Below are 24,500 nucleotides of genomic sequence, written 5' to 3'. Positions count from 1 at the left end.
CCAGCTCTTAAAATCAATATGTGTCTATGTATAAAACACTAGCATATCTCTGTTTAAGGCTAACAGTATTACAATATGTTGTAGGGAGTATTATACATATTCTAATTGCAATCCCAACAGTGCATGTTTGAGACCTTTGCAGTATGTATTGCAGTTTGGTTCACCCATTTTATGAATAATGAATTGTAATTAGAGCTCTAATTATGCTCTGAAATATTCACAGGTTTTTGCTTAATAGGTCCCGTAATGCATTTGGTTGGGCTGAAAATGAAACAACAAATGACACATAAAACAGGGGGTGTGAAAGAAAAAAAAAGTCCAAATGGTTCACAGAAGCAATAAAAGATCTCTGCCAATAATGACACACAAACATATCCAGCAGAGAGTTTGAATACACAGAGCTGTGATGAAGCAAATAGTGAGACAACAAAAGATTAGACTTTTCAACTAATCCTTCAAACTATTAACTTTCATATTATATTCACAGTTGGCTGAAAACACTTGGCTATAAACCAGGTTTCCTGCATGGTGTGATGCTGGAAATGTAGAATGAACTGAATATGAAACAAAGTTAATCACAATTTGAAGTACAGTTACCACTGAGGCCCACAAAGTGTTTGCATATTTTTCCTCACTACCAGCTACACACACTAACACACACCACTGCTGTCCACTTTTACTTTAGCCCAGAATCAATCTCCAAAGATTATAGTACATCTAAGGGAAAAAAATTGAAAAATATCACCCCCACACCACAAATGTATTACTGTATTTACCAGCAGTCTAGCTGCTAACATTGTCCTTTTGTCAGTTGGTCCCATACTTTGGGCCAGACTGATATATCTCAACTATTGGATAGATTGCCATGATATTTCGTACATTACCTTGGGGATGAAGCATACTGACTTTTCCTGTAGAGCCGCCAAGAGGTTGAGATGCCTGCTATGTGTTGTTAGATTGTCATGAAGTTTGGTACAGACAGTCGCGTTCTCCTCGGGATGAACAGAAAACTTTGGTGATCCTCCTGACTTTTCATCCAGCACTATCAGTATTCATTTTTAACAGGGGGGTATGGCCCAATGGGAGCACCCTATGAGAAGACAGGTTCTTTTTAAGCCTGTTGTATAAGCTATATAATGAGAGTAGTTATAGAGAATATTATAGATCCAACACGAAACTGACTGCTCTATGGATTCTTTACTACAGTTAGGCTATTGATAATTCAGAACCGTGGCTAGGACTCAGGGCCATCTAACTTACACGAACCCCAGACAGATAAAGGATCAATGACTCAGGCAGACTAAACTAACATATTAAACCAAACAATCCCTCTCCCCCTGCACTCTCTCTGCTACTCAGGCAGCGATGTTTAAAATTAATTAAATTAAAATTTAAATTCATGCCATATGAATTACTTTTCTGACTCACCTATTTCCCCCGACTGTTGTCTCTCGTCTCTCCCGTGTGTGTATCTCACTCGCTGACTCAAGTCGTAATGCTTATTGGAATGCATAGATTTGATTGACTGACTAATACACTCCCGTCTCTGTACAGTTTTCCATCTTTTCTTATCTTTCTTTATCTATATATTTTTTTAAAAGTACTTTATTCTTGTGTGATTTTTGTGTGACTTGTATATTTTTGTGTGATTTATATATTTATCTTTTTATTTTTTTGTGTGATTGTATATTTTAAGCACCATTTCACCAAGACAAATTCCTCGTATGTCTAAAAACCTACCTGGCAATAAATCTGATTCTGAGTAGCATCACGTGAGATGATTTGCAGCACATGCAACTGGTCTGTGAGTTTCCTGTGCCGCTAAAACAGTGCCCTTCAAGGCTAGAAAGGTTGCACAAGTTAAAACACTTCAAAATTAAATGATTCTCAATAATTTATCGGTGGTAGGTCTGGATCAGGATAGGATGGTGTCTGGATTTGGTCCCTAATCACAGTCTGTCTATTACCGACCTTTGTACTAGGGGATGGTGAAGGGGGATGTAGTATTTTAGTCCCATTCAAGCTGAGTACGATTGTCAGATCAAAACTTTAATTTGTCCAAAACTTTGGTTTATGACCAAATACCTGAAAAACTAATGACATTCCCATCAGTCTTAGCTGTACTTTGTTGTTAATGCTTCCATACATTAGCAAGTAAACATACCTGCTAAACTTCAGCACGTTCATATTGTCATTTTGAACATGTTAGCATGTTGACATTAACATTTAATTCAAAGCACCACTGTGTCACAGAGCAGCTAGCATGGATGTAAATGCGCCTACAGACAATTCATATTCTGTTCTCCCCATAACATAACCAGGTGGAGTTCATAAAACATTTCTGCAGGTTTAATTAAAAAACGCCCATTGTCAATGTTAAGAATTTCAGAGGAGGTGTTGAGTGATTCCATGCACCATAATCCTCTCAGCTGACTTACTATTGTCTCCTGCTTGATTAAATTCAGAACAGCTGGCTCAGCAGTAGCAGTCTGTCCATAGCACCCACATACACACCACTACACCTGGCATTATAGGGCCAATTACCACAACACAGCAGTTATGATATCCAAGATCAAAGATGCCATCAATTGTTAAAGTGACATCGAGAGACGCATGATCTGAGGCAATTACCAGTTTCTTACAAGCCTCTGAGATTAGGAGGGAGAGGAGGCATTATGAAGTAGATTGTACCGTCACGTGTCAAGTGGATGTGTGTCAATAAATATGGGTCTCCCTGGATGAATAATGATAGAGAATTTGTAGTTTCAGGGAATCCTAAAGGTTATCAGTAAACATTCATAAAAGAGGCAAATGGCTGTGTGAGTGTTCGCGTGAGTGCATGAGTGTGTGTGTGTGTGTGTGTGTGTGTGTGTGTGTGTGTGTGTGTGTGCGCGTGTGAGAGAGTGAGTGGAGCGCTGAAGAGGAGATGAGCCACTGCTATCTGTTTGACATTTCTGTCAGTACTGGTATTTGAACTGCTGGGTAGCTCTGACAAATGCCATGGCTGTCACAGGCTCGATTTTAATTACACCTGACTGGTTCTTTCAGGGGCTCAGGGATGAACTTAATTAGCAAGCAAGCACTTGTCCTAGTTCTGGCTTTGGTTGGTACAACTCACACCACTTCTTCGGTGGCTTTTCATTGGCATTTTAATGGTCTTGGTCTATACAGACAGACCGTATTAACAAATGATGGGGGAGAGCAAATGGGCTCGGGCTATGGCAGGAGTCTACTTTTCAATACCAATTTGGATGTTAATGTTTTGTCGCTGTATAAATGGAGATGCTTTTAAGTGCCACAGACTATAATGGAAATGGAAGGGGTTGACTATGCAGTACAACCTCAAAACCACATTAATGTGACACCATGGCATTATAAAAGAGTATTGTATTAAAATTAAGTAGAGCATGCTAGTACGAAGTGCTTTCATAGTGATACACAGTCTGATCTCCTTTTCGTCTTAAGGAGTTTGGATGGAATTCTTCACAGGCCAGTTTACACAAATGAAGTGTTTGGAAATATGAAAATAATAAACCAAACAAGTGAATGTAAAAATGTGCATGGCAACCAAAACATAGACATAATGCCAATGGGTAACCAAGAACAATTTCTACTCAATAAAGCATGTATAATATCAGGAAGACTTTTGGTTCCTTTTTTTATTTTACCAGTTTCTTACAAGGAAAAAAGTTTTCAGTTAAATAGAAGTACAGAACAGTCTTCAGGCAGTTAGTGTATCCGATTCCAATTTCAGCTATAGCACACTGACAACTTAAGATAATACAGGGACCAGAGTATCCCAGTAGCTCTCCCCTGCATATGACAAGGCCATAGCAATGATTAAGTGGTTGGTACATTTTAATGAACACAAAGTCATCCAAGTGTAAGGCAATTTTAATTGAAATCTCCCTCTGTTTAATATCTTAACATATCCACAGAGGGGAGACAAGTTACTCACTTGCAGAGATATGAGGTGTGTTCAGTGAACACATAATTCTATTGTTTCAGTGAGTACACTGGTCAGTGACTTGCTGTAGTTGCCGTTCTTTGCGCTGGTTACTCTTCTCATATGACACCATTTACTGACACCCTCCACGTCTCTTCTTTATTTGAGAACAGCACAGATTGTTGCTCACTTTCACACAGTTCACACCAACCGCTTCACAGAAAAGTACAAACAAATTTGTAAAGCAAGAAAAATAACTTTATATATTATAAAATATAAATAATAAATATTAAAATATTAATTTGTGCAAGTATTGTGCTAGAACCTTTCAATGTCATGTAAGTCTTATGTTCAAGATTCAAGAGCTAAAATCTTTCACTACACAGTACAAGTGCCTGTCACCAAAGCAGATTTCAATTCTTCCACACGGTCTGAATAAAAAAAACATGATCCAGTGCGATGTTATACCAAAAACCAATAATTTATTATCATTTCTTTTGCAAAGATCATCATTATCACACATTTTACCTGGCTACAAATGTGCCAACTACGCATTACTTGAAAGTAGACCATTGACATTGACTCCAAACAAATACAGGGATTGATTTAAAATTTACAATATTTCAGTTAAAAATGAGGCATTTGGAATGAGTATACTGTACACGTAACTGAACTATAAAGTCTGCTTGATAAATGGCAACCCATTCATTTCACCACTTTAGTTTTTTTGATCTAATATGCTGTGTTCTGAGTCCTGCTCAGTGGCAATCATCCCAACACAAGTTTAATGTGACCGCAAACATAATTCAGTAATGACTATACAATTTCTATGAATTTTTCCTGTTACTAAAAACTCAAATTATACAATGTATGAATAAGGCTGAATAATACCTCTCTCTTGCATGGAGATATCCAGAGACGGTTTGTCTGTGCATGAAGTCAGTTGGCCACACAAACGCATCATTGATTCAGTTTTTGCTGTTAAGGCTATGCTGAGTAAAAGGTGTATGTGGAGAGTAAAAATTATGTAAAAATGCTGGTATGTGAAAGCTATGTGCAGGTCCATCTGTTGTTGAATATGTAGAAAAAACTTAAGCAAAATAAAACTGAATACAAAATATTTTTACCCAAAGCTGCAAACCATACAAACAAAGCTGCAGCACTGGCAATGAGTCAGAATATCTGTGTACCCTTACACCAAAAAAATCTCAAACTATTTTAGAAGTACAATATATAGTACATTTGTGTCCACAAAGTAGTTTTTCTGTTCAGTGTAGCAGCTTAACTGTCTCCTTGTTTGTTGCTTTGTAAGAAAGTGGCTTTAGTTCAGAAATAAAAGAAACAACGTATGAAGAATTTCACTGGAACATGAGGTATCAAACTTTCAAAAGATGCTTTTATAAAATTGCTGATGATAAAAATAATATTAGCAAAAGTTATTTGTTGACCAGAAACTTCTGCTCATATTAACAATTTACGATGTTCAGTCATCTAAAACCTCAACCAACCCCCCAGATAACCAGATACAACATTTTGAGGTGAAACATTATGAGTTTGAAGGCAATTTTTCCCTTTCAGCTCATTGGATTTATTTCCAAGTCATCAAATTTGGGATAAAAGATGTGCTGTAGTTATACTCGATATTTTATTAGGAGCCAGTTATACAGTACTATGATTGGAATCTGTGATATCTATGTCCATTTAAAGCTGAAAATTGTACCTCTTTTTAAGTGTTTTTTAAACTGACTTAAACTATGATCATTTTAGGATACTTGTATGGTGGACTTGGACTAATGGACTTCTAGTCCAAGTCTATGCACCAATAGTCTAAACCGTAATTTCAATTACGTTTGACAGCATTGAGAGAGTAATTTATTTCAGCTTTAAAGGATAATGAGATCTGTTTATTAAAGGAGCATGAAAACAGTAAGTGAAAGGTAGGACACCCACTGATGCACTGCGTGTTGCAACCAGCAAGTGTACATAAGACAACAAAGAAAATAATTAACTTTTCTTAAGATGCTCATACAACTTTTTTGAGTCATATGGTTACAACATAAATATGAAAATATAATTGAAAAGATAAACATGTTTAGAGCTAAGTAATAAAATAATTATATAGTCATAATTTCCTAGAAAAAAATGCTTTTCCTGTAGACTGATGTAAAAAAAAAAAAAATACTGAAAAAAATGAAGAAAATGTCATGAAACCACTGATAAATTCTTTACAAAATGCTTTTTTGGGTTACAAACTGTGAAAAATATTCCTATTGTCCTCATAAAAACGCCACATTGAACGAGGCAAGTATATTATACCGCATGGGGTAGAGAGTGTGTGTGTTTTTATACAGTAGTGACTGATAGGAAGGCGTTGTGCACCTTGGCTCCCTCAGGAGCCTTAGTGCCGTGAGTCATCAGCTCCTGGATGGTCATCCAGTTGTCCAGGATCTTCTTGTTGCGTTTCTTCATCATTTTCTTGTGGCTGAGCTCTATAATGCTGACTTCCTTGCGACCCTCACTGCTGCTCTGAGGGTTCTCCTTCAAACTTTCCAACCGACTGCGCTGCATGAACTCTCGTCTTTTCCTCTGTTCTTTTGCTCTGACCAGGTGCTGCTTTCTTTCCTCTTTACTCCAGTACCTCCCCATCTTCATTTCACTCATTGCATCATCATCTGTTGTCATTCCCCCGCTGCGCTCTTCTTTAATCTTTAGGGCTCGCTCCCTCAGGATCTTGTCTCTCACAGGCCTCTTTGTGATGTAGCGTGTGCCGTCGCTGCGGATCTTGACCTTCCACTCCATCTTGGGCTCATTAATGGGCCTCTGAGGCTCTTTGCAGACACTGAGGAGGCTGAGCTGGCTTTGAGCGTACTCCACAGCTGAGCGCTGCTGGATCAGCTGCATGTAGCTCTGGTAGTGGCGGGCATGAGCTGGGATGTTGACCTGCCTCTGCTGGGAACTGTGGGATGGAGAAAAGTAAGGAATCTGAGAAGCACGTGGCTTTAATTTCCCACCGATCTCCTCCTCAGCTTGAGGAGTCTGATTTGACTCAGAGGGATTGCTGTGGTCAGGGCTGCTGCTTCTGCCTGGTGCTGGAGCACGGCATGCTGGGACGGGGCTTGGGCTTAGAGAAGGGCCAGTGGCAAGGCCGCCACAAAGGTTCCTCTGGTTGGTGAGACTAACCATCCTCTGGAGTGAATGCTCCGGGGAACGATCCATCGCCAGAGGGGTGCTCCTTGAGCTCTCTGCTGTGTTATAGGCACTGGAGCTGTCCTTGTCCGATTTCTCCAGCCTCTCATTAATGTCAGCCAGCTTACCCTTTGTCTGCTCACTCTGATGGAAGCTTTGGTTTTTGGTTGAGGGTGCAGAGCGACCCGAGGAGGGAGACTGCTGGCCCTTCCGAAGGTTATGGGCCTGCATGATGTTCTGACATTCAAGCTCGATGCTGCGCAGCTCCTCATTGAGCATACGTAGCTCATGCTGCATGCCGCCCTGCTCGCCCATGCTGCACTCGATGGTGCTGCGGCGGCTGTAGAACAGGTCGTACTCACCGCTGTTACGTATCTGACACTTCAGTTCCAAGAGCTGCTGGAAACGATCACCCTCAGTGTCATCATCGTCCTCATCCTCTTTGTCCTCCAGCCGTGTGGAGCCGGTGGTACAGTGCGTGTCCCGATTGTCTCTCAGGCACTGGGACAGACGTCTCTGGATGTGTGCCAGGACATTATGCTCTGAGCTTTCCATTCTGTCTCTTATACTCAGTACACTATCCTTATGATGAGGTAGCGTGGAGCAGGTGGGCTCATCTTCTGCTCTCTGAAATGAATGAGATGAACAAAACAAAACTTTTATAAATATGCAGCACTTATGACACATGTCAAATTTTGATAAACTTGCCACATAAAGATTGTTTTTTATCATATTGATCTCTGAAACTTGTGATGTGTATGTTTGCAGTTGTTTTAAGTGATAAAACACATTTACAAATGTTTTACCTTCCTTTTTTATTGACTGAGGTCAGAAACCAACAAAAGTAACCAGAAATAAAGTATTTAAGAGTTCAAGTGCAACCCTATTCTGCATTCTCCTGAAGGATTACATGTTCTGTTGTGCATAACTCTGTTATACAGCTCTGTTACTTCAGGGATTGTTTCGTCTCTGCCATGTCTTTGAAGTTCCATTTATATGGGTTTTTTGTAGCATGCTATCCTTCCAACAAAACAGAATTTTAAATTATGATTACTAATGTTTGGAATTAAAATGGTTCAACAGTCCCCTTACATAAATATTCATAATCATTATTTTATATTCATATTTCAAAGGGCAAAGCTTGTTTTCATTGTTTTGCTAAGAAAGTCAATGAAGAGTTTGATTTAGTCTCTGCCGCCAGCTAAATCTGGTTGGAATTGACTTTGAGTAATGACCTAATACAGTCAAAGCAATTATTGGTCAGTCTAATGGGATAGTGTTCATAACACAGTGGGTACTACGGTCTGTCAATAGAAAGGTTAACTTTCTATTAGCTATTGATTTCTGATTTACTAGTTTTTAGGGGCTTTATTCCTATTGATCAGAGGAAACACAAAGAAGCAGATTTCCCAGAGTTTCTTAAACCCAGATAAAAAAGCTTTGTCATTGACACTCAAATCCAGTTACACAAAGCATGTGATTTGCTGCTGTCTGACCTGCTCATACTCCTGCTCCTCCTGTAAGGCAGCCAATTCCATCTCCTCTCTCTGTTGCTCCTCCAACATTTCCATCTTCAGCTGCTCCAGGAACTCACTGTGCTCATCATCCAGCCAGGCCTCCTCCAGCTAAGGGTGAATGAAAAAGGGAAGCATATGGAGAGAGAGAGAGAGAGAGAGAGAGAGAGAGAGAGAGAGAGAGAGAGAGAGAGAGAGAGAGAGAGAGAGAGAGAGAGAGAGAGGCGAGAGTTATTTGTCAAGGCCTAAAGCTTGTGGCAACACGGTGTCTCAAAACAAATAGTTGGGTGTTCCAAATGGATGCCCAAATGGGATTTTCTGAAAAAACACCCAGCATGGTTTTGAAATAAGAAACTGCAGACGCATCAATGTGATGTAGTGTTTGACTGATGTGTTCACTACCTCTCATCTTTAAAACATGCATTCTAATCTTAAAATCAAGCCAATACAGTTTAATGGACATAAGGCTGCCACCTTTGACCTACTTGCACCACACCATCCATCATCTGTTTGTCTGCTCGATGTGAACCAAATGGGATCCATATATGAAGACTTCAGATTTACTACTGAGGGACACATTTAATTACAAAGAGTCTACTATTGCTCCTGGCTCATCTGCACTGCGGCAGAGTCCTTTTGCTTATTCGCCATCGGCCTTGAGCCTGAACTCACTCCACATTAGCATGCCATTAGCTTTTATGGCTTACCGTTGGAAGTCAATTACAGTGGCGCTACATAAAAATAAAACATGATGAGATGTCTCAGCGGTGGCTTCCACTAGGAGTGGTTGTGGCAGTGGGGAGGGGGAGGGTTGGCTACCCCAGACTGCTAAGGTTTACTCTGAGCAAATATACTGTAAATGACAAACCTGCAGGGCTGTAATTTGTGAGACACATGCTTCCCTTACCCATGTTACCCATTTCATTCAATGGCTAAAAGATATGTATGTCACGGAAAGTGTGTGGTCATTTCTAACCTGCATCTCAGGTCTGGCAACCAGCAGCACGATGTTCCTACACTCGTCACTGGAGAGCGCAGCCATGGCTTCCTCTCTGTCTTGTACATCTTGGCCATTAATCTGAAGATGACAAGCAAACATGATTACCACACTCACCATTAAGTCAGATGAAAGCAGGCAAACATGTATTGTATACATAATTGCAAACGTGAACACATGCACACACACACACACACACACACACACACACACACACACACACACACACACACACACACACACACACACACACACACACACACACACACACACACACACACACACACACACTGGGGCCACCTTCATTCTCTCAATATAAAAGCCCTTAAGAAAAATAAAGTGCCACAATAAGGGTAGCACTGAACAATAATCCTTTTTTTTCCCGTCGTAAACACTCTGTGCTGCTCCCTAATATGAAGCAGGACCCAGCAGTGATTATGAATGGGACAGTGGCCGTGGGCCGACGGAGCTGTTCTGTTCACCAAAGTATCCGGCAGCGTACATACATCTAGCCGTACAATTAACTGGCCACTGACAGGGGGCGTCCATCTTTTTGCCGGCAGAGTAATGGCCCTGTCACTGGTGGATAATAGTGCCAGAGTACTGGTCTGCCTCACAAACACACACACACACACACACACACACACACACACACACACACACACACAAGACACACACAGACACAGACACAGACACACACACACACACTCAAACACCCTCTCCTGGCTTAAATCAGTCACACAACACATGGTAGACACAGGTACACAATTAGACTAACAGTGCTTATGCATCCTCCCCCCACATCTAATCCTAGCTTCTGCAGACCATTTACAGCTTCCTTGACTTTATTCCTGTTTCCTCACTCAATATATTACTGTACTCATTAAAATACTTTTTTTTGCATAGAATACTACTGTGTGCTTCTCCATTCATAGACATTCAATTCATCATTGCCATTCATACCGTAACTCCCATTCACTGTCAGTGTTAGAATAGTTCACATCACCTATTTGTGGCATCAAAAATGATGCGTACACTTTTAACTATTTAGTAAAACTTTGCTGTTTCTTGGACTTCGCTCTCATCGATCATGTTTCCCGCAGCAGTAGGGAAAAGGCCTTCATAAACCCACTGCAGTTTGGTACTTGGAAGGTAGAGTACACACTAGGTGACTAGGTGGTGAACATAATGAACACCTAGCACGCTTATTTCTCCCAGGAGTTGGTGGTGACAAAAACATAACCATAAGGAAAGTGAATATTAAACTCATCAGGTGGATAAAAATCTGTTCCAAATCAGTCCTAATGTTGCTCTGTCTGCTGAATATGTAAAAAGGAAATCGCTTACCATAACAATTAAATAAGGTGATAATAGATGTTGTTTTCAGCTTGTTTAGCTACCCTCAAGTGGTCAAAATGTCCATTAATGTATTTTTAACATTGAAATTAGTGGATCTGACTCACCTACACAAAAACAGTAATTACCCACCTAACCCACAGAGGCGACACTATCCAGCCCTCATTGTCAGTAGCAGAACTCTCAGGCCTGAAGATTAAGCTAGGGGCCAATAACAGTCATAGCCTCTCAGCTATCCCACAGGAGGCAGTGAGCTGCAGTACGGCGCCATCCTGAACCAGAACTCTTAAAAACCTCTGCTGGTGCTGAGTCGGTAACTAAAACAGCCAGGGGGGCATTTCTCCCCCTCTAACAGTCACAGCGGGGGCGAGTTCCCCCTTTAATGTGCTGCCATTAAAAATGAATGGGCTCTCGTGCTGGGAGACAGTGGTTGAGTGCGACAAAATAAAAGCGGGTTTTTATGTTGAATCTAATGAGAGCTTGTGTAGAGGGGGCCAGTGAGAGAGTGTGTCCTACTGTACCTGTAAAATGCGATCCCCCTCCCGGATCCGTCCATCTCTGGCAGCGAGGCTGTTTGGACTGATCTGTGAAGGTAGAAGGAACAAAATAACTACACACAGAACTAAAACACTTTCAATCTTCTTTCAAGAGAATCACTGAGTGCCAGAAAATGTTTTAAGTCATTATGTAGACATCTCCCAGCTAGACATGTCTAGACTGTTATTAACAATGTGAACACCACACAATAGGTATGCTGCCATGGGAAGCCCTTAGATGTTAAATGGCTTGTCTGAAGGTGTCTGGTCAGTTTTCAAAGCCATTTTAGCCCTGAGCAAAAGCCCCTATACACTGAGGTATCACCTTTATCATTTAAGTCCTCAATTGTTCCCGCCTCAGTTGTAATATTCTGGCAGATTAATATAGCACAAGCCTCTGCATATAGCATTTACAGCCTGTACTTCAACCACAATACATGATGCACCTGCCCCCCCTCCCGTAACTAATGCTGGTGAACAAGGGGGCAGGACACTCTTTCATCAGCCAATCAATTGGTGTCTGGGGCCATTCGTTTTACTCTCTCCTATCCGGGGGAATCTCTGGAGATGGTGAGCTGCTGTGGCACTCCATCTTTATGATAGTCCACTCCTACACAGAGGAGCACTCATTAAACTGGGAGGGAGGTCACTATACAGGAATGGGGGTAGGACTGGAGGGAACAGCGCAAATTGAAGGTAAACTTTCTGCAGTTATCGGGGAGGGGACCCAACCCGAATAATCTACAACAGAAAATTTGAATACAAGAAAATAAATGATATCATTGTGCTGTGGTTACAGCTTTGCAACACAACAAGAAAATTTTGAGTTTGCTTGTCTGACTGTGTTGGGAATAAAATAGTTCTGGATGAAAAATAAAAAAGACTTGGAAGGTGGCCTGAAAATTTTAAATTGCCCTTTATTGAGAATGAGCGTGTTTGTTGGCCCTGAAATAGACTGTCAACTTGTCTAGGATGGACTCTGCTTTTCTGCCCTTTGCATGCTGGGACAGACTCCACTCCCCTGTGTTCCTGAGAAGAACAAAGTAAACAGGTACAGAAAATGCATGAACCAGTGGACTAAAGAAATGTTCTTTTTCTGCTCTTCTTCTGCTGAATTATTTAACCACTGTACTGTGAGACACAATGGAAACAAAGGGAAATCAACTTAAATAACAACAGAGTAAAAAACAATGCAGCTATTCATTAAGCAAAACAAAGTTGAGAAATTTAGCTTGTTTTAAAATGACCTTGCATTGTTCTTAACTCTCATGTTGATGTGTACTCACTACTTATGCATGATCAGAGCACGTAACACCTCCTCAAACACATCCTGTATACAGTGACATTCAGCCACCTCATCTAAATGCAGCACACACCTCTTAGCCCTACTTTTTTGCAGAGCGAACACTTAAAGATGCTGCCAGGAGCCACAGACCACAGTGATTTATATTCCGCTCAGCTCTCAAAGCGAACACCTTGCAGGGTCCGAGTCAACTTCAAACGAATCAGAGAGAAAGTTGAGCAGAATGGAGAACAGTATTTTCTATTCTTCCAACAAGTGGGAGAAAATGCTAACATGTATCTCACACAGAATGCTTGTTGATGTCAGCTGTATTAAAAGGACTGGGTGAACAACTCAGACAAGACCTGAGAGCGTTTGTGTTTGTTTTGTTTTTTTGTCTTGGCAGTCATAATGTGTAATCACGCAGTTAGAACATTGCCAAACTGTTCAATAATGTCATTTGTGTTTGATAAAAGAGTTCAATTTTAAAATGACTATACCCAATAGAGAAACTTGCTTTGCTCACATGAATACTAAAGTAAATCATAAATGGGAAGATGAATATTAAATGTCACAATTGATTAAGTCTTAGAAATCCAGCTCTCTTCGTTGTTTAGGCATTTTACTGAGGGATTCTAATCCAACCATAATGATTGTCTGTTTTCACAACAGTGTGTGGTATGTAAATGTACGACTTCAAAGAACTGAAATACAAGGAATATGTAGAATATGCATATATCTTCCACCTCCAGAGTATTAATAATTTCATTTTTCAAACAGCTAGCAGTCCTAACTGTGGTGGTTGGCAAAAAAAAAAAGAAATAGCAGGAGGTGGTTGCTATGTATGTTCCATGTTCTTTTATAGTATCTCCAGGAGCAAAGCAGAGTGGGGAATCATCAAAGAGATACAATTCTGTGGTTAGAGTATGAAAGTATGAAAAGTTTCTCATGCCAAACTAAGTTGGAAGATGCAACACTCATGGTCTTATATGAAGGAAATGAACCCTTTAAACTTGTCATTGAAGTCATCTTGAAGGGCACGTTATCTACTCACCTCACTGACATAGATGGCCACATCCTCCTCTTCATCTGTTCTGTAGCACAGAGTTAGCCCCAACTTCTCTTGGCTGTTAAGTCGACACAACTCCACTTCCTATGTAGATAATAGGGAAAATACAATAAATGTAAAAACAAGAGTTTACATTCATGCATGCCAGGTATAGTGTTGCTTTGAGCTAAATGATATTATCTGCATACTAACTGACAATGCTAACAGAGATGGAGTTTGTCCAGTTGTCGTGGAATTGTAGATAGTCCATTTTTCATTTTTCTGTGAACTTGGAAAAGATGAAATTTACTAGAATTCCATGACGACTGCACTAACTCAATCTGCTGAGGAAGATTAAGGAAAAAAGCTCCAGAATGGCCACTAAATGAACACATAATATTGTCTTGCTGACATAGAGGACACCTGTAACCTTTAATGAAGAATCAGATAGTGATCAGAGACTAACAATAAGTTCTATAAGCTTAGTATAAAACTATATCTTGATGCATAACAATGGCTAAGCAAACATAAGTTTCTGCTCCACTGATCAAACCACAATGTTCTTCAAGTTTCAGCAGAAAAATCCTTGTTTTTCAGACACTTATTGAATCTGGATTGCCAACTCTCATCTGAGGTTTTAGAGTCTGAAAGTGTTTGATCATGAAAGACATTCTCAGCTTGCACAGTTTGATCGGTAGGGCTTTGATAAATGTCAGAGGACCTCGAGTGTTTTTATTTCAAGCTGCTGCCAAGTTATAGAATATTAGACTATAAATAAAGTATAATTATGCTAATGCTACCAGATATACATATTTGCTGCAGCTCTAAAATATCCCCCATCTTCCCGTGGGGAGAGATCAACAAACTATTGACTTACAAATCAGTGGTCGTCAGTTTTCCCACAAGCCTCTTGGAACATAGCAAAGTACCCTAGCGTCAACATGAATCCTTCATTTAACTTCATAAATACAAACACACAGTGAGATTTGATTAATCGCAGCTAGAATGGAATATGTTGTGAATATGGAACCAAACACAACTTACTTCTCTCAAGCTTGCAGACAGTTTATGTACCTAACCCACTTTGCACTCTGTTTCCCACAACAGAGGTGCAGCCATATAACACACAGCACAAGCCTGTGCTCCATCTCCAAACGCTGAAACATATCAAGGGTGTTGGAGGGAATCAAGTGTGAAATGGCCTCTCCTCCCAAAGTCTTCATTAGAGCAGAAACACACCAACTTTCAGCAGCAGGAGCCAGGTGGTTGAGTGGAGAGGAGGATGGAGGGGGCAGAGAGAAATGAGGCAGCAGTGAGGGCTCTGGTGGGGCTCAGAGGGGTCTCACACAGAAACAGAGATTCATTTCCTCTGTGACAAGTGAGGGTTGGCTGGTTACACATGTCAGATGTGACGGGGCTTTGGGGATGGTGAAGTCTGACCATGGTGGGATATGATGAGGGGGAAAGGCCAATACCACTGCCAGAGAGCCACCACCTGGTGCCTCTGGCTACCCTTCCTAAGCTGTTTATGACCCCCCACTTCCTCTCTCTCTCTCACACACACACACACACACACACACACACACACACACACACACACACACACACACACACACACACACACACACACACACACACACACACACACACACACACACACACAAAAACACATCTTTAGGCTCAATTCCCCTTTTCATCTCCCCTGTCACTCATTTCTTCCTACACTTCTCTACCTCAGCTTTTCTCACACATTGACAGATCACTGAGGTGTTTTTGGACCATGCAGGCATCTGATGCTGCTGGGCTACACACACAAAATAAGCCGTTCTCCTATGCTTACACGCACACACACATTTGTGTGTACTCAGCAGAGCACACAGATTCACACACAGAGAAAAAGAGCTGAAAAAAAACGACATCATCTGAGCTTTGTCGTTTTATCTTTCTCGACAGCATCCACCTGACAGGGAGCTCAGATCTTTAATTGACTGTCTCAGAGGCGATGACAACCTCAAATCCCGGCTGATACTTAAAGATCCAATGTGAAAGACGGAAGAAGCTTTGGTGCACACTACCTGAGCAAAGTGAGCTGCAAAAATCAGTCATTAGCTGTATTAAAAATGTTACTAATGAGCTACCACTGTTATTGTTGGTAGAGATATTATTGAAGCAGCACATCTCCTGATGCAACGAAGCAGTCATGGAGGTAATGGAGGTTTGGAGACAGGGCATATCTTGAATGCTAATATGATGTGAGAAGTTGTGGGATATCTGTGGGAAATATTGAAATCAGCAGCAATGTCTCGGAGACATATGTCTAAAAATAAACCACACAAATTAATTGCTGAGACTGAGGCAAGGCAGAAGTGTGAGCAGGTACTACATCATCCCTATCTGGTTCTGCGAAACAAGCCTAAAGTTGCCTCTGATTAATTAATGACTAGATATAGGCTAGTGCAAGAGACCTGTGGCAAAATGATCAGAGAAAATAGATTGCTACAATTACTGCATGTTGGATGAAACATCAAAACTGCACGTGCATGTGTGTGTTAAACTATGTGCAGCACACACACGACCTTTTTTTTCTTCACCAGATGTTCTTTTGCTTTCTTGTTTTAAGACAATATTGTGAAGAAAAAACACCCACTCCCACTCGGATGCCTCAGTAAAAGGAGGTTGTCTCCTGATCCATCAAACGCGCATTCGTCAATCTAGCCTGTTCCCTTTTAAATTTTTTTCTGCACTTTCCAGCCGAGCTCTCTGCCTCTGAGGCAGGAGATTGCGGCGAGGCACAGGGAAAAGAGGGCTGACAGTAAATTAATGACTGGGATGGCGTGATTAGGGGGAAGATTGCCACCCACCATCAAAGCACATTGGATGCTGTCATAATAATCGCGCCTTTGATTACCAGTAATTGAAAAAGCAGTCACAAATGCATGGATGGCTACCACTGGCAGGCAGTGAGAGAAGACCATCTCTGAGCTTGGAGTGCTTCGCTTCTTCTGAACTTACCGAAACTAATCAAAGGAATGGTTATTAACGTGGTGTTGTGGCCACATGCACATCAAGGGATCCTAGGAAATGTATGATGTTTCTGTGTGAAATTCTAGATATAAGTCTTGGCCTGTGTTTTATTAATCCTAATTATCAGAAAGAGGAGAGACATTATAGGCTGAAATGAGCCCAGGGTGTGAGCAGTTTTAACCACAGGGGTGGCAGAGAAATTCTCCCTCGCCTTTTCTACAGACTGAACAATTAAATTAGATATACAATATACAGTATATTTTCACTCAAATCCTCCTTCCCTAGCTTATTAAGTGAAACAGGGCTTACTTTAAAATCCAGCCTCAACGTTCTTGAGTTAGTAGATAAACTCAGAGAGAAACATAGTCAGGGAGAGAGATGCAGCAGAGAACGCTATGAATTCTGACTGTCAGTCTCTACAGGGAAATCAGGATATAGTGGGAAATAGGAGAATGAGTTAACATGAACTGTACTAACCTGACCACTGTAAAACCAGTAGTTTTCTCTACTCACTACTCCTGAACATTTAAACAGGGTTTGCTTATTTTAAAGGATCGTGTGTTGGATTTAGTGGCATATAACGGTGTAGTTGCAGATTGCAACTCATTTGCTTCGCCCTCCCTTTCCAAACGCTTGGGTGCGCTACGGTGAACGCACACCCAAACGCAACATGTAAAAATGCAAACAGCTCTATCTAGAGCAAAAAACAGGTTTCACCAGCAAACTAAGCTAAATAAGCAAACTAACTATGTTTCTCCAATCTTTTACCCCAAATACAGAAACTTTCTGTCATTTACATGATGTTTATCTGTCTCTTTACCTGCTAAATGCTCTACTGTTCACCAGCTTGCTGCTAACTTTGTTTGCTGTTTGCTTTTTGACAGGGAGTGTACAGTGGATTTATCAAACCTGTTTCACTGAAAACAGCTGCCGACTGTAGCTGGCAGTCTGGTGACACAGCAGGGGTGCCACTGCATCGGGCTCCAGAGAAATTAAGCAATTGTGATAACTTTTCAGTTATAAAATCCTGTGCTGAGTATTATAAGCAGTGATGAATTACTTTGGTGTCTGATAAGCTTATTACTCAAGTGGCCTTCTTGGTTTTAGCACTTTTAGGGCTGATTCTGGTCAGAATAGCCTGCTGAAAGCATGACGTAAAACCAAAACAATGAGCTGACAAAACACTAAAATGCCATATCCCATAGTCCCATAGAGCTAAGTGGGGTGAAGAGCCAGGAGATAAATCTAATCTACGAGTAACTCCTTTCACATTACACATTACGTCATTTCATCCATCTGTAATATTAAAATATCCATAGGGCAGCTGTAAGTGCATATAAAGACACTGTTTGTCAATGTTGTACGTTCCAAGGTGGAGGTCATAAATATAATATGTATGAATTCTACAGGTGTTTGTCTTTTGATATCTCTGCTGATATGGCAGTATGAACACGTACGTGGTATATCTGGCCACATCTCCAAGTCCAGGAAAATGAAAATTCTGTGTTTTCACATGGACCCAAGACGCTTTGAAATACACAGTATACTATGGATGTGTACTTTCATGGCATCTGGCATCTATCCGCCTCACCATCCAGTATAGTCTACTCTAGGACTCTCACATGTTGATTAGTCTGACAGAAATGTGCTACTGTATTAGAAAGATGAATTCGATATAGATGGTTTCCTTGTGATGTGATGGCAAACTGCTCTCTCCCACTGTGCTTTTTCATCTAACAAAGGTAATTCAAAGACATACATTTTCTTCATTCTCTTTCCTCTCCTTCAGTGAGGAGTAAGAGATCAGGTCGACTCTGAAAGTGGCTTTTCAGCTTTCGTCTACACCCCGTTCACAGCGTTTTCAGTTGACATACAGTAAGTGGGGCTGCATTAGCATGGTATCCAACTCCCCAAGCATGAAATAAAAAATGGTGCAGGCTACAAAGCATACACAGTATAATAGGATTTGTTAATAGCAATGAGGCATAAAGAGAGGCTTTAATATATTATATTTGTTCTGATTTGACACTGGGGCCTCTGTGATCCAGCGGGTGCACAGATCTCTTTAAGATGTGAAGAAACAGCTCAAGCTCAGTGGGTGGAAGCATTCAAAAGACAAATTTAAATGAAACAAATAAGAGGAGGGAGGGGTGAGCAATCATCATACATCAGACAAGTAAGAGGCCTTGCTGGCAATATGCTCACACCTCAACGACTCAGAAATAAAGAATATTGGACCAAAGCAGAGAGCAGAGACAGAGTCTGTTTATCGCTTCACAGTTGAATCAGTGCATCTTTATGTATATCTGTATCTGTATCTGTGTCAGAGAACAGCAGCCTTAAAAACATCACCTATCCAACTGCTTCTGTGACTTACACTTCAGTAAAGATGCACAATTAAAGAAATGTGTTTCCATATTTTTTTTTTCTTACCAGCACCTGCGATTCACACCTCACTTTAATTGGGTTTGATCGAGCTCAGAGTCAAGCAGCTTGCAAGCTTTTTCTTCCAGAGTTGAGAAAACAATTAAATCTCAGGTAATACCGTCACCGTTTGGAGATTTTCAACTCTCTCTTTTTGCCTTGTAGAAAAGAAAGAAGCAAAAACATGGAAGCGTGCCATCATTCCCAATAGAAAGGAAGGAATTTTTCAAGCTGTCTGCAAACTGGCTGATCATCTGTCACTACTGTTCCCCTGGGATCTGCCTGTAGAGTCAATTAGTGTTTACGTCTTTCCACCAATTGTTAAGCATCATTAAATATGGAGTGTTGAGGGAATGTGTGTCCATGAGTTAGAGGGGTCGGATGTGTGTTTGTGTTTGTACATATGGGTGCAGTTTGGTGCAAAATGTTCAGCACTTTCAGCACTTCAGCACTTAACTTGTTTGTTAGCAGTAAAGCCTCGCTGATTCTAGACTTTTGAGGCCAATATCCATATCAATGATAACTGAAAGATTCATTTTATAATAATATATTGGTCATAAACAGATATTTTGATAAGGATCTGTGGTGGCAATTTGTTTAATAAAGTATGCAAAGTATGATCTTGTCTTTCTGTAAGGTTTTATTCAAGTCATCCATGAATGGTCTCAAAGCCACCGTCACACACCCTCGTATGTGAAAGTCCGAAGAGCCCCGATTGGCAGAAGCAGTAGGTTGTGGGACAGTAAACAGACAGATAGTGTGGTGAGATGATCATGTCCTTGGCTTCTTTGTGAAGTCTCAACATCCCACTGTTTACTGGGACATAGAGTGTAGTTAGAAACAGGGCTAAAGGTTATATGCATATAATAGCCTCTTCAACAGTTGCGTATGGTTTTACAATGACCAGGACAAACGGTTGTATAGGTTCTTAAAAATTGCCATTACAGATCCCTACAGCCCCTACAGATCCATTCACATAGCTGTGTTTTCTCATTTATGTTTATGAGGCTGGAGCCAGAAGACAATAAGCTCAGCTTAGCAAAAAGACTGTAGGCAGGGTAGTCTGACTCTGTCCAAAGTAAATCTACTAGCACCCCTAATTAACACATTATCTCTTGTTGCTTTAATCCATACACAAATAGAAATGTTAAAAAAAAGTTAAGTTGGGGTTTTCTAGCTACATGACAGTGACGAAACACTCAACACACAAAGTCACTGCACCTGACCAAGGAAGAGTTAAAGCATGTAATTCCCCATTAAATTACTAAATGTTGTTCTAACATTTCTGTTTGTTGAATCAAACAAACTAAATACAACATATTAATTAATGCCATTACGTAGCTAGGTTGTAACCTGTTCTAAGCTAAAGCCATGGGCAATGGCTTCATACTGGCAGTGTGCTATTGATCCTCTCATAACTCTCAGCAAGAAAGCAAATAAGCGTATTTTCCCAAAATATTTAGAAGAATTGTGACCAAGATATGCACTAAGTTAAAACTGTACAGCTCTCAGTGTTCTCTGGTGTGCAAACTATGTGATGGCAACATTCTTTCACTTTCTATTTTTGGCATTTCTGTACTGTAATTTCTTGTTATTTGTCAACCAAAATATGTACCAATATACAGTAGGCATATATCAGCATAAGCTAGAATTAGCCAATAATAGTATCCATGCTACTGAATCTGTCAGGATCTTGTAAGCTGTGATGTCAATGCAATTCCTACCTCATACTCAAACTCCTCTGTCCTCTCTCCATCAGCTGGAACAGGGGAGAGGTAGCCTGTCCCTTCATAGTAATCCTGGTCCATTGTATGAAGAGAGTGACAGCTGTCAGGGGAGACAGATAGAGGAAGAAATAGAGGGAAAGACAGACAGACAGACGGGGGGCAGAGAAACAGAAAGAGGTTGGGCGTAAGCAAGATCCTTTTCCTCATTTTCTTTCATATGCGTTCAATACCTCAAAGTGACAGGATTTCCTCGCCTTTGTCTTTGCTGGAGTCTGAAGAATAAAGGATTTGTCAAGGGCTTTCACTGCCACTGGAGTGTGTGTGATAAAAGTACAGCTCCTTGTTAATAACAGCATTTGCTTCCTGCTCTTGACAGACAAAACCCCCCACATTGTACATTGTAATTCTATTATGCTTCCCTCAGTCACTGAACAAAACCACATTGTGAGGGCCTAACGAGATGAGCAGCTTCGGTGCCATACGAGATAATCACGGTGGACAAAAACTTCAAAGAGACACTCTGTTGAACATGTTGAGTGACGTGTGCAGGGGCCGTCTGACTCTCAGATTACCAAGGACTGTAAAACTGTCTCCCCAACAATCTTCCAGTCACAAAACCAGTCTGGTAAATGTCAGAATGCTTTATACTTTGATGCCTTAATATTACACATATAACAAGATTTGGCAGTGGGTGCAAAGAACACAATTACAAATTTACAGTCTAGCCTCAAAAATAAGAGTGACAAACATTTGTTGTATCTATAAAATCTTCTGTATATTGGATTGTGCACCTGATCTCAGATGAAAAGAAGTATATGTGAGTTTTATGGGACACATTGATTACATTTGGGTTCTGCCTGAGGCTGTAAGTAGCCCACGAGCACACGTTGCACTGTGTTGCCTAGTTTTTTATTAGCCCATTTGCTTTAATCACCTTGTAAACCTTCCATGAGTCAAAATGGATATGCCAAGCAGCTCCAATTATGGCAGGAAGGCCCCGTGGGGAGTTCTATGGCTATAATGTGTAAGATATATACACGTGGCAATGATTTTGATCAGGTCATGTACAGTACTTTATACCTAGCGTGTAACACTGACAATAACACAATATTTAATACTGAGCGATAAGGATGGAGCAGCCAATGAAAATTCCATCTCTGAATTTTTAAATAACAGATACTGGAATATGTTTGTGATTGTTAGAATTAATTATTTACTGTGTCACACACACACACACACACACACACACACACACACACACACACACACACACACACACACACACACACACACACACACACACACACACACACACACACACACACACACACACACACACATGGATCATCATCACCATCCTGACTTCCCAGTTCTGTGCTATGAAGCTCCTGCATTGCTATTGTTCCAGTCCCAAGAGATGAAACCCAGATATTCTTTTATGCTAAACTTCTTGTTCACAGTTTACTTCTCCTTTGAGATGAACAGAATACAAACCAAAATGCCAGAAGAGGAAATAATGAACACTCTTTCTTTTGTTGTTTTCCAGCAAAACCTCTTGTTGATACTTTAAACTCTCAAGACCTTTAGTACATATTTTTATGCCTTCCTCTCCCATAGACAATAAAAATGTGTCTGAGGTATTGTACTACCCAGCATCTAGTTGAGATGTGATTAGGGTTCTAGTGATTGTACCACAACATGTGTTGTTTTGAGCTACTTTGCACACAAAGAAACCAGAGTCTTATCATCTCTAAATGTATATAATAATAATAATAATAAAAATAAAAAAATAATAATATACAGCTCAGTTTGGTTTCTGTACATGTTTATCTAAGTAGCAACCTGCATATGCTGTGTACTGACCAGGGAAACCAGATTCAACAGTCAAACTGTGAATGTTAATTTATCTGTAGATGTGCAAATGTGCAATGCATTTCTTTTGTTCTTATCTTATCTACCACTCAAACACAACTATCTCCCACACTGTCTGCGCTGTGTTCAAGTGATGTAGGAGTAACAATTTTTATGACTTGACAGTTCCAGATGCTCATGTACTCAGCCACTTCAGGCTGTGATACATGACTACGTTTTTGGTGCTTGAATAGCTCATGATATTTATTCTCATGATATTTATAAATGCTTTGAACTAAACATTGAAATGCCAAGCACACTTCACATATACATTCCATATTAACGGTTAATTGGGACCACTTAGCCCTGTCCTTTATTTCTCTTTCTTTAAATTAGGTTTGTCCTACTGGTGAAAAGAAGACGTGAAGAACACTGAGAAGCTCATTCATTAGAGAAATCTATATTTGTCAGAATCGACTGTGCAGCTGGTTAGGCAATTCATTCATATTTTCCAGGCGCCTTCCATACTTGTAATGCTAATCCTGCAAACACTGATATTTCTGCTTCATAGCTCAATAACATTTCTCCCTACTCTTTTTACCTTCTTAATTACCATCAGTCCCAGCCAAAGTCAAAACAAGGACAAAACAACAAACTCTTGGCGGCACTGAACCGAAATCCTTTGTAATTATATCAAATCAAATTAAATAAAAATATCTGAAATTATATGGAATCACTGACTTGACAAACTGTGATTCCTGTTTTGAGTCACTATCACTATCGGGATTTACATTTATAGTTTGTAAAATAACTACAAACACTTCCTATTGTACGTACCTGTCAGAGAGCAGGAAGGGACAGACGTCAGGCACAGGAGGGGTTGACGGCCGGAGCTTTGCCAGCGCCATGATGTGTTCAAAGGTGATGTCGGTCTGAGTACACACGTCCACCACATGGATTTCCTGAGGGGGGCCGTGGGGGCGGCCGCTGGGGGTCCGCCTGATGACCTGCACCACGACGGGGTCCTTGGCAGCGCGAAAGGCCTCCACAGTCTCCTCATGGCTGGACTTGGACAACTCCTTCCCATTCACCTGAGGAGGATGGGAAGGTTTTACTTGTGTATTCTGTGTACGTTATGAAAACTCTTTGTGCCTTATTTCTTGTGCCTTTTTTGTTGACTGTTGCCATAGAAACATTTTACAGAAGCAGAGCCTTTGTTGAGACAGACTTAACCTTACATGTTCAGCTAAATATCTGTGTGCGGACCAGGGTTTTCTGACTAAGAGACATTAGACTAAAAGCAAGAGGAAAAAGCTAAGAGGGAAGACACAGCTAATATTACTTTTCTTCTTGCTCTTATGCTCTTCATACTAGTACAAGATGCAGGTCTGAGAAATGTATGTAAAATATAACAGAGCCTCAGGCGTACACCCTCCTCTCCTACCCCTCTCTCTCTCAATAGGTGGTCCGTATAAACATTTGGCACTCATTCAGTCTGCCGTGACATGAGTTGTACATGAGTTGAACCGGTTTACTGGAAAACTTCAGAATCAGATCCCAATAGTACCACCTCCACAGTCTAAACATGCATTATAGTGTATGGAGACAA

General features: G+C 40.6%; 1 protein-coding gene across 2 annotated transcripts in view; it reads right to left on the bottom strand.

The window, feature by feature from the left end:
* Positions 1–4,408: 4,408 nt before the first annotated feature.
* The window catches only part of LOC127353416 (PDZ domain-containing RING finger protein 4-like), a 111,607-nt gene continuing 91,515 nt past the window's right edge, over positions 4,409–24,500 (bottom strand). For both annotated transcript variants that reach the window (XM_051382625.1, XM_051382626.1), the window contains 7 exons: positions 23,729–23,982; positions 21,038–21,140; positions 13,872–13,970; positions 11,521–11,583; positions 9,623–9,724; positions 8,629–8,757; positions 4,409–7,759 (listed from right to left, as the gene is read on the bottom strand). In XM_051382625.1, the coding sequence (XP_051238585.1) occupies positions 6,290–7,759; positions 8,629–8,757; positions 9,623–9,724; positions 11,521–11,583; positions 13,872–13,970; positions 21,038–21,140; positions 23,729–23,982 (2,220 nt within the window). In that variant the 3' untranslated portion in view covers positions 4,409–6,289. The remainder of the gene's footprint in view (positions 7,760–8,628; positions 8,758–9,622; positions 9,725–11,520; positions 11,584–13,871; positions 13,971–21,037; positions 21,141–23,728; positions 23,983–24,500) is intronic.

The sequence above is a fragment of the Dicentrarchus labrax genome, unplaced genomic scaffold (genome assembly GCF_905237075.1).
Source record: "Dicentrarchus labrax unplaced genomic scaffold, dlabrax2021, whole genome shotgun sequence".
Lineage (NCBI taxonomy): Eukaryota > Metazoa > Chordata > Actinopteri > Moronidae > Dicentrarchus > Dicentrarchus labrax.
This window is presented reverse-complemented; position numbering and strand designations above follow the sequence as displayed.